Genomic DNA, 11195 nt, shown 5'->3' with positions numbered 1-11195 from the left:
GGTTTAAACAATAAGAAAATATTCAATTTTATATCAATATACATTATTTTCATATTAGATGTAAAATTATAGTAATGTATATTATTTTTACCAATGATTATCATTCAGAACCTTTTTAAAAACCAGTGAGCCAAAGTTTTGTGACTGAGACTTTCTGCACTTGACTTGCTATTTTACCAATGTTTAATTTTAATTTTTGTATTTCCAGATGTTGAAATTTATACTGCTTTGAAAGAAAGAAGATATGTTTTCAGCATTGAAATATCATGCAATAGACTATTTATATGAGGTAGAGTGTTGGTGGCTTACTGTCTATTTACTGAGAATTATGATGTAAAAAGTGTTAACTACATTCAATATAGGTTGAGTATCCCTTATCTGAAATGCTTAGGATCAAAAGTATTTCAGATTTCTGATTTTTTTTCAGATTTTGGAATATTTTTATATATATAAAATGAGATATCTTGGGGATAAGACCCAAGTCTAAACACAAAATTTATTTATATTTTGTATACACCTTATCCACATAGATTGAAGGTAATTTTATACAATATTTTAAATAACTCTGTGCATGAAACAAAGTTTGTGTACACTGAACTAACCATCAAAAAGCAAAAGTGCCAGTATCTTCACCACCCATGTGGCATCATATTGGCACTCAAAAAGTTTTGGATTTTGGATTTCAAATTTTTGGATTAAAGATGCTCAACTTGTATATGATAATTTTGCAGTAATCCTTAGGTTGTTTATTAGTCTAATTACTTTTAGATTTATTGAAAATTATTTTCCACATTTAATATCTTTAAAATGCCACTTTTGGCTGGGCACGGTGGCTCACGCCTGTAATCCCAGCACTTTGGGAGGCCAAGGCGGGCGGATCACGAGGTCAGGATTTCGAGACCAGCCTGGTCAACATGGTGAAACCCTGTCTCTACTAAAAATACAAAAAAATTAGCTGGGCATGGTGGTGGGCACCTGTAATCCCAGCTACTTGGGAGGCTGAGGCAGGAGAATCACTTGAATCGGGGAGGCGGAGGTTGCAGTGAGCCAAGACTGCGCCACTGCACTCCAGTCTGGGCAACAGAGGGAGACCCCGTCTCAAAAAAAAAAAGCCACTTTTGGAAGGAAATTATTAAGTTAAAATAATCAAACAATTAAAATGAATCCAAAGCTGTCAGGAGAAAAAAAATGGAAACTCTTGACAAGTGTGGGGTGATTTTGCTAACAATCTGGAGTGATCTTTTCTTGAAATGAGTGGAGAAAAAGAATCCCAGTTATCTCTATAAAATAATACTAATAGCATGCATTGACCACTTTCTATGGGACAGATACTTTGCCCTTCTGATGGATTATATTAGGGTGGTGCAAAAGTATTGCCATTAATTTGCCATTAGTTAATTAAAAGTAATGGCAAAAGCCGCAATTACTTTTGCACCATCCGACTATCATTTTATCATCATAAGTACTTCGTGAGGCAGATACTATTATTTTACAGGTTTTACAATTTTATAGGTTAGACAACTAGTTTCCAGATAAGTTAAATAGCTTTTATAATTGTCAGAGCTAAATTTCAAGCCCAGACACGTTGTTAGGAAACTAATTAGAACAATTGTCATACAACAGTCTGTTGTTCTTATGATCTTAGTTGACAAGTTAAATTTTTTTCTTGGTAACACTGACTCCATCTACCAAGGAAAAAAATTACTCCAGTATAATAAAACTGCTACATTTTACAGGAAATAAGAAAGACATGCAGGCATCTTCTGGTTTTATTATTCCCTCATAACTGAGAGAAGCAAATGTGTAGTTAAAAGATATCTATGGTAGGAATCAAAAGTCATCATAACAAAACATGTGTATTGGCCACTTGCAAAATTAGTCTGTATTCAAACATCCTGAAACTTTTTTTTGCCCACGGTATTTTGGTTTCTGCTGGTATACAACACTCCGTGATATAATACAAACGCAATACTAATCAATGGCAAATCTTGCAAAAGATGCAGGACTTGGTCAAGTTCATGAAAACGGTGTTAAGGAACCGCTCAAATAGTAAGTAAAGATATTATGAAGTTCATGCAAAATTAGATCAGTTGACAGACAAGAGGAAGAGAATGGTTTGAATATCAAAGGAGTCAGAGATGCCTTGGGAAGATCTTCAAACATTTTCTAAAAATATCTTTTTCATGATCAAAGGTGAAGCAATGAGTAGTATCATGCATATAATCATATAATACAGTTTGTGGGAAAATCATGACAAAAAATAATTATAACTATACATAAAATTTTGTTATAAAACTTTTTATAACTTTCATTTTTTAGATTAAATACTAATCAACCTTTTTTTTTTCCTATTTACTGTGAATCTTTGGTCCTTATTTGATATAAATTACCTTAAGTAATCTTTTTCTCTTTACCACTTATCCTTGAATAATAAGGACTTCTTATTTAATATGTTATAACACCTTCAGCAAACATTAAAAAGTCTTGGGAAATAATGCAAGAAATTATCATTTGTCCAAATACATAGAATAATGAATTATGTGAGAAATTAGAATCACTGGGGAAGGGCTTCATAGAATAGATATTGTTTAAGATGGGCCTTGAAAGATGAGTTGGATCTCGACAGAGAAGAATAATAGGGCATTTTCAGAGGTACAGCGTAGACCATGGTGTTAACCAGGGAGTGACCACTGAACGTTAAGGGAGGTAGTGAAGAGACTAGTCTATTTAGAGAGACTAGAGTAATGGAAGATAAAGTTGGAAAGTAAAGGCAGAGCCAAATTAAAGAGAACACTGACTCATTTACAAACTTAACTGATTTAACATTCCTTTAAAGAAACAGTTCCCTTTATTAGATATATTTTTAAAAATTAGAAATGAATTTGCTGGTTGTAACAAAGGAAATAATGCAAAGATAAAATGAAAGTTAAGACATCCACATTATACTGTTTAGTGAAAAAAAGCACATTGCTAAGTGATATGTAAATGATGTCATCCCATTTTTTGTCAAGTACTTACACATATATTTTAGCTTAACCTAGAAAAAATATCTGTAGGAAAATACATCAAACTACTACTGATATTACAAGGGGCCTTGACTTTCTCATTTATGTGGTTCTGTGTTATCTAATACAGGCATACCTCAGCAACAGCAAATATCACAGTAAAGTCAGTCATGTGAATTTTTTGGTTTCCCAGTGCATATAAAATTTATGTTTATACTTGGGAGGTTGAGGTGGGCAGATCACCTGAGATCAGGAATTCGAGACCAGCCTGGCTAACATGGCAAAACCCTGTCTCTACTAAAAGTACAAAAATCAGCCGGGCGTGGTGGTGGGCGCTTGTAATCCCAGCTACTCAGGAGGCTGAAGCAGGAGAATAGCTTTTTTTTTTTTTTCTCTCTTTTTTTGTTTTTGTTTTTTTGAGGTGGAGTCTCGCTGTGTCACCCAGGCTGGAGTGCAGCTTGAACGCAGGAGGCTGAGGTTGCAGTGAGCCGAGATCACGCCACTGCACTCCAGCCTGGGCGACAAGAGCGAGACTCCAACTCAAAACAAAACAAAAAAAGTTATGTTTATACTATACTATAGTCCATTGAGTGCAGTAGCACTATGTCTTAAAAAACCATGGGCATACCTTAACTGAAAAATACTTTATTGCTAAAAATTGATAATAAATAATTACCTGAGTCTTTAGTGAGTCATAATCTTTTTGCTGGTGGAGGATCTTGCCTTGACGTTGACAGCTGCTGACCGATCAGAGTGGTGGCTGTGGCAATTTCTTAAGGCAACAATGAAGTTTGCTACATTGATTCTTTCAGTCACCAAAGATTTCTCTGTAGCATGCGATGCTCTTTGACAGCATTTTACTCACAGAACTTCTTTGAAAATTAGACTCAATCCTCTCAAACTCTGCTGCTGCTTTATCAATTAAGTTTATGGAATAATCTGAATCCTTTGTTGTCATTTAAACAATGTTTACAGTATCTTCACCAGGAGTAGATTCCATCTCAAGAAACCCCTTCCTTTGCTCATCCATAAGAAGCAACTCCTTATCTGTTCAAGTTTTATCATGAGATTGCAGTAATTCAACCACAACTTGAGGCTCCATTTTTAATTCAAATTCTCCTGCTATTTCTATCACCTCTATAGTTATGTACTTCCTCCACTTAAGTCTTCAATCCCTGAAAGTCATCCATGCAGGTTGGAATCAACTTCTTTCAAACTTCTGTTCATGTTGATATTTTGACCTCCTCTGATGATCACAAATGTTCTTAATGGCATCCAGAATGGTTCTCCTTTCTCAAAGGTTTTCAATTGACTTTGCCTAGATCTATCAGAGGAATCACCATCTATGGCAGCTATATCTTTACAAAATGTATTGATTTCTATAAGACCTTAAAGTTGAAATGACTCCTTGATCCATAGGCTGCAGAATAGATATTGTGTTAGTAGGTTTGAAAACATTAATCTCCTTGTACATCTCCATCAGAGCTCTTGGGTGGCCAGGTGCGTTATCACCAAGCAGTAATATTTTTAAAGTAATCCTTTTTTTCCCCCAAAAGTAGGTCTCAACAATAGGCTTTAAATATTTGGTAAACCATGTTGTAAATACATGTGCCATCATCCAGGCTTTGTTCTTCTATTTATAGAGCATAGACATGGTAGATTTAGTATAATTCTTAAGGGCCCTGGGATTTTCAGAATGGTAAATGAGGATTAGCTTCAACTTAAAATCACCAACTGCATTAGCTTCTAGCAAGAGAGTCAGCTTGTCCTTTGAAGCTTTGAAGACAGACATTGACTTCTTTCTAGCTATGAAAGTCCTCATTGGCATCTTCTTCTAACAGAAGGCTGTTTTGTCAGAATACACACAACATTTATCAATTAATTTGCTGTCTTATATGGTGCAGTTCATGCCACCCCCAAACAATTACAATGGTAACTAACATCAAAGACCACTGATCACAGATTATCATAACATATAGAATAATAACAGAAAAGTTTCAAATGTTGGGACAGTTACCACAAATGTGATACAGGAAGTGAGCACATGCTTTTTGAAAAATGGCAGAGACAGATTTGCTCATCACAGGGTTGCCACAAAGCTTCAATTTGTAAAAAAAAAAATCTGCAGAGCACAATAGAATAAAGCACAATAAAGTGAGGTATGCCTGGTTTTTTTGTTGTTTTTTTTTGAGACGGAGTTTCACTCTGCCGCCCAGGCTGGAGTGCAGTGGCGCGATCTCGGCTCACTGCAAACTCCACCTCCCAGGTTCACGCCATTCTCCTGCCTCAGCCTCCCGAGGAGCTGGGACTACAGGTGCCCACAACCACACCTGGATAATTTTTTTGTATTTTTAGTAGAGACGGGGTTTCACCATGTTAGCCAGATGACCTCAATCTCCTGACCTTGTGATCTGCCCGCCTCGGCCTCCCAAAATGCTGGGATTAGGTATACCTGTTTTTTATAAGGAGCATGTATTACTTTTAAAGAAAAATCATATAAGTTTCAAAGTATAGAGAATTTTAATATATTCTGAATATTGATAAATAGTATATGTTAAAAGATTTTCTAATCTTTCTTTCTTCCACAGAATGTGGTTAGAAAGAAGTTTTACAGAAATGCTTTATTGCTTCGAATCCCTTCATGTTTATATCAAGATGAAAGTTACCATATAGCAGATACTGATAATAAATTTAGGAGGCCATGGACAAGAGGTATGTTTGTTTTCATTTCTTAAAAATGTGTTTTAAAAGCCATTTCAGAGTTTAGCACAGCAAATTATTAAGAATATGCAATGTTTTACTAATTAAAAACTCATTGCATCTATTCATGTCAGAATTCCAAGAAGTTAACAACTTAGTATTTTTATTATAGAATTTAGGTAACTAAATAAGGAATTGGAAAGCTTATATTTGATATGAATAAACCAAATAAAAGATATGTAGATGATGAAGACTTAAAATAGTCTAACATTGTAAACATTTGTTTTATTATAATAGAATTTTTCTTGACTATCTGAGGCCTACTTCAAGTTGTAATGGCACACCGAATATAAAATTATTTTTAAGCATATATGTACAAAATAGTTTTTTGTTTGTATCAACTCATGGACTAGTAAAGAAGTAGCCTCCTTGGAGGAGTCAAGTCAGTTAACAGCATTTACTTGGTATATATTATGTACCAAACACTGTTATAAGTACTAAGTACACAGTTACTTAAAAGACATAGAAGTAGTCTCTGCCCTCAGTGGGTTTTAGACTGGTAAGGAGGATACAGCAACAAAACCATTAAATATATAAACTAGTATCTGATATTGATCAATGTATAGAGAAGAGACAGTAATGCTAAGTGATATGAAATTGCGGGAGTAGGGAGTGCTATTTCCTAAGATAGTTAGGGAAATGTCTCTCTCAGGAGGAGGACATTTGAGTTGAGACCAGAATGATGGGAAAGCAACAACCATGAAAAATATGGGGGAAAAGCCCTTCAAGCAAATGCAAAGTTCCTAACTCAAGAACGAACTTGATGTGTGTAAGGACCAGAAAATAAAGCTATTGTGACTGGGTAATGAAAAAGGGACTGAGAAGTAGGCAATTTCCATATAAGGCTTTGTAGGCCATAACAGTGAGTTTGTTTGTTTGTTTATTTTTATTACAGCTGCAATAGACTGAATGTTTGTGTCCCCCAAATTTATATTTGAAGGTGGGGCCTTTGGGAGGTGACTAGAACATGAGGATGGAGTCCTCATGAAAGGGATTAATACCCTTATAAAAGAGACCCCAAAGAGCTCCCTTGACCTTTCTGCCATGTGAGGCCAGCAAGAAGACAGCCACCCATGAAACAGGAAGTGGGCCCTCAATAGACACTGAATCTTCTGGTGCCTTAATCTTGGACCTCCCAGCCTCCAAAGCTATGAGAAATGAATGTTTGTTGTTTGAGCCACCCAGTCTATGATGTTTTTGTTATATGGGAAGTCACTAGATAATTTTAAGAAAAGGAATGATATAACCTGATTTATGCTGTAGAAAGATAGTTATGATTGTCTGGAGGATAGAAAGGGTGGGGATTTAGGAGTCAAGAGTAGAGACAGAGAAATCTATCAGGGAGCTATTGTAGTAGCCCAGAATCTAAACTCTGGATAAAATATTACAGTGTCTTGGACAAGGCTTATAGTAATGGAGATGTGAGATGTGCTTAAAATCTAGCTTATTTTACAAATTGTCAACAGTGAGGGGGTTACAAAATAGTAGAATAAAGATTTTCTTCTAGGTTTTTGACCTGAGAAACCAGGCAGATGACAGTGCCATTTCCTAAAATAGGGAAAGGCTTATAGAGAAGCCAATTTGTGGTCAGAGTCAACAGCTCTGCTTCGGCCAGATTATTAGGCATCTAAATGGATCATTAAGAAGGCAATTGGTTACATTAATCTTGAGCACAGCTGCTCAGGACAGTTCTCTGGGTGGCCTTGGCCTTCTTTTCTCACTTGAAATTCTTAAGAATAACTATAAAATGTGCTGGGAATGCAACATTCTGAGATAAAGGGGGAGCTGGCCAGAACAGCCTAGGCTCTGTGCCAGTCTTCCCCCACCCACGAAACAGGATGTCCTTCAGTGCTTTAGCCCAGCACGTCCTTTGACCTCAGAACATTAAACCCAGGTGGACTGCTTTCTGGGGTTCTTCAGCTGCTGTGCAAGTGTGGCACATGAAGACTTCATTTGCCCTGGGCAGTTTTCCTGAGCCTTACGGGACCAATTCACAATGAATCCTAGGCTTCTGCTGTCCCTTGTTACCTATCTGTAAGTAATAAATCTACTTCATGTAACTTCCTGTGTATGGGTATTCTGTCTTACCATACTCAAACGAGTTGGTAATCAGTACACAGTGAACCTGCTTCTCAAGCTGGAGCTTCAAATTGGAGTTTTCAATATGTAAATTACACATAAACCTGTGAAACTAGATGAAGTCACTGAGATCATGAGTATAAATAGATTAGAAGGCCTAGGACAGAGCCCTGGAACACTCTAACAGTTAAAAGTCTGATGTAAAAGGAGTTACCTAAGAAGCGAGATAGGAAAATCAAGTGATTCTGGTGTAGAATTCTAAAGAAGAAAGTGCTTCAAGAAGGAAGTAGTAGTCCAATGCGTTGGGCTCCTGTTAAAAGCTCAAGTTATCTGAGGATAGTGAGTTGACCATTAGCTTCACTAAATGTAGGTCATTGATGACTTTGATAAGAGTGGTTTGCCTGGAATATTGGTTATTAATATGATTGGAATATAATTGGAGTATGACAGGAATATATTGGAATATGATTGGAGTATGTTGAGAAGATAATGGGAAGTGGGAAAGTGAGAGAGTGAATTTGAATATTTTGGGGAATTCTGCTATGAAGAAAAATTTTTAAATGATGGACTAACTTATGGGAGAAGTGGAGTAAAGAGTTATTCTTTTTTGTTTTTGATGTGTGATTTTTAAAAAATACATGATGAGAGAGACTGTAAAATGTTTGCCAATGGAAACAATTTTGGTAAAAAGAATAAGACAATGCAGGAAAAGAAAAAGGATAACAGGAGTAAAAGGGGATAGGATCAAGAGCACAGTTAGAGAAGTTAGTATTCAGTAGGAACTAAAATAATTCTTCCCCTGTGTAAATAGGAAGATAGGGTTTGTAGGTACTTATGCCAGTAAGTTGGTAGAATTGGTTGTGGAAAATGAGGTAGTTCTCTATATCAGTTTTCTATGTGAAGGTAAGGTCATACACTGAAAGTGGATAATGGAATGAACACTAAAGATTTGAAGGGGTAATGTGTGAATTAGCTGTCTTAAAAAGCAAGAAAGCCAGTTTTGTTTTTGTTTCTTGTTTTTGTTTTTGTTTTTTTTAGACCTCATCTGTGGTCAAGAAAGCCAGTTTTATTAAGGGGTATACTATTATCATCTGTCAGTGTTGGGTGGCCATTTGAAATTTATGGTCATAATTTGGAATGAGTTCCTTTAGCACGGGTGGGTGATTTTTTTTCCAGTAATTTTCAACTGTTTTAGTGTACATACACAGAAAGTGTAGAGTAGGGGTTGTCCTAAGTTAGTACAAGAGAAAGAGAGGCAAGAGAATCAAGACTCTTTGAAAGCAATGGTTATGGGACTGGCTATGGAACCTAAAGTGTTCTAAGCAGTTTGCATGCCACATTACATTTAATCTTTACAACAACACTCTGAAAAAGCTATTCTTCCTAGTTTGTACATAAAAAAAAACAGAGGTGCAAAAAGGTTAAGATGTTTACGCAAGATCATATAGTTAATAAGTAGCAGTCCAAGGATTAAAATCTAGGCAGAGTGTTTCCAGAACCTGTACTCTTAACCACTAAACTTTTTTTCTTTTTTTATTTTCATATGGAGTCTTACTCTGTCTCCCAGGCTGGAGCGCAGTGGTGCTATCTCGGCTCACTGCAAGCTCCGCCTCCCAGGTTCACGCCATTCTCCTGCCTCAGCCTCCCCAGGAGCTGGGACTACAGGCACCCACCACCATGCCCGGATAATTTTTTTGTATCTTTAGTAGAGACAGGGTTTCACCGTGTTAGTCAGGATGGTCTCGATCTCCTGACCTCGTGATCCACCGGCCTCAGCCTCCCAAAATACCACTAAACTTTGGTATTTGTTTTTCATGTTTTTCAGTGAGGCACAGGGGAAGATTTGTTCAAGGTAACAAAACTAGTAAGAAGTAATACTGGTGGTAGGTAGAATACTCAGTTGTATATTCTGACAGTGGTATATGACATGGTCTTTCTCCTTAAGGAACGAAAGGTCTAATTTGGGAGATAAGCTAGGTACACATACGAATTTATTTATTTATTTATTTATTTATTTATTTATTTATTTATTTATTTATTTACAGATTCTCACTCTTACCCAGGTGCCCAGGCTGGAGTGCAGTGTCACAATCTCTGCTCACTGCAGCCTCTGTTTCCCAGGTTCAAGATATTCTCCTGCCTCAGCCTTCCAAGTATTTGGGACTAGAGGCATGTACTACTATGCCCAGCTAATTTTTGTATTTTTAGTAGAGATGGGTTTTGCCATGTTGGCCAGGCTGGTCTTGAACTCCTGGCCTCAAGTGATCCACCCACCTCAGCCTCTCAAAGAGCTGGGATTACAGGCGTGAGCCACTACGTGCCGCCTACAATTTTAAATATAGGACTATATATGGTTGAGTACCCAAGTGCTACTGACAATATTATGGCCCTTCAAGGAGAATGTATCAGCTTGAGCTGGAATGGTTAATAGAAGCTTCATGAGGTATAGCATGAGCAGTTGAAAAGGACTATTTGGGATGGTAGTGCTGTATAAGCAAAAGAGAGGCTATAAAATGAGGGTGATATGTTCAGGTGATATTGTTCTAACTGTAGTTGATTGAGGGGCAGGGGTAGGTTGATAATGAGGATGACTATTTAAATATTTGGAATCAGGTATCACTTTGAAAAAAATACATTTGTGAACAAATAAAGATAAAATCATAACGTAAAAGGTGAATGTTTGGCTTCCTTGAATTAAGTGTAAAAGAAAATTCTAGACTTTAATGTTAACCATTATCCTTTCTAGTCTCAGCTGTTTCAGTTCCAGGAATGACAGATACCTCAGTCTTGGACCAATGGAAAGCAAGTTTCTTTGTGGAGGATTTCCTTGAGAAGTATGTATCCTTAATCTCAAATTTCTCTTTTATATCTAGTAGAAGATAAACAGTAAGTTCTCCAGATACCTAAAGAGGGAAAATCTCTTCCTTTATCTCTTCATGGATTTTCTTCTTTTATCTGAAGAAAAGGTCCTAATTTGAACCACAAAGGAGTGGTTAATAAGTGACTTATATCTTCTTTTTTAATTAGTAAACTTTCAATTAGTTTATCAATTAGTAATCTTTCTGTAGAAAGTAGCTATAAAAAGTCCTTTATATTAAAATTAGTCTTTTTTCCCCTATATTATAAATACAGATTTAAGGCTATTTTGTAATATATTTGGTCAAAACATTATTTATTATTTAAGCATTCATCAAATATTCATTATCATCCTATATATTAGATACAAGATATAAAAATGAATAAGACATAATCTTAACCTTCAAAGAACACAAGAAAACAAGGAATAGAGTTTCATAAAGAAATAATTACAATACAATGTGCAAAGTACAATGACAGAGATAGGCACCCAGA

The 11195-nt window shown here is 36.1% G+C and overlaps 1 protein-coding gene across 3 annotated transcripts in view; it reads left to right on the top strand.

The window, feature by feature from the left end:
- The first annotated feature begins 220 nt into the window (after positions 1 to 220).
- SHOC1 (shortage in chiasmata 1) overlaps positions 221 to 11195 on the top strand; it is a 103195-nt gene continuing 92220 nt past the window's right edge. For 2 of the 3 annotated variants that reach the window (XM_058445935.1, XM_058445933.1), the window contains exons 1-2: positions 7665 to 7799; positions 10591 to 10678. In XM_058445935.1, coding sequence (XP_058301918.1) covers positions 10614 to 10678 — 65 coding nt within the window. In that variant the 5' untranslated portion in view covers positions 7665 to 7799; positions 10591 to 10613. Of the gene's footprint in view, positions 290 to 5593; positions 5718 to 7664; positions 7800 to 10590; positions 10679 to 11195 lie in introns of those variants that run through there. The other variant, XM_032761274.2, reaches the window with a different exon arrangement.

Source organism: Hylobates moloch, unplaced genomic scaffold (genome assembly GCF_009828535.3).
Source record: "Hylobates moloch isolate HMO894 unplaced genomic scaffold, HMol_V3 SCAFFOLD_10, whole genome shotgun sequence".
In the NCBI taxonomy this organism is placed as follows: Eukaryota; Metazoa; Chordata; class Mammalia; order Primates; family Hylobatidae; genus Hylobates; species Hylobates moloch.
This window is presented reverse-complemented; position numbering and strand designations above follow the sequence as displayed.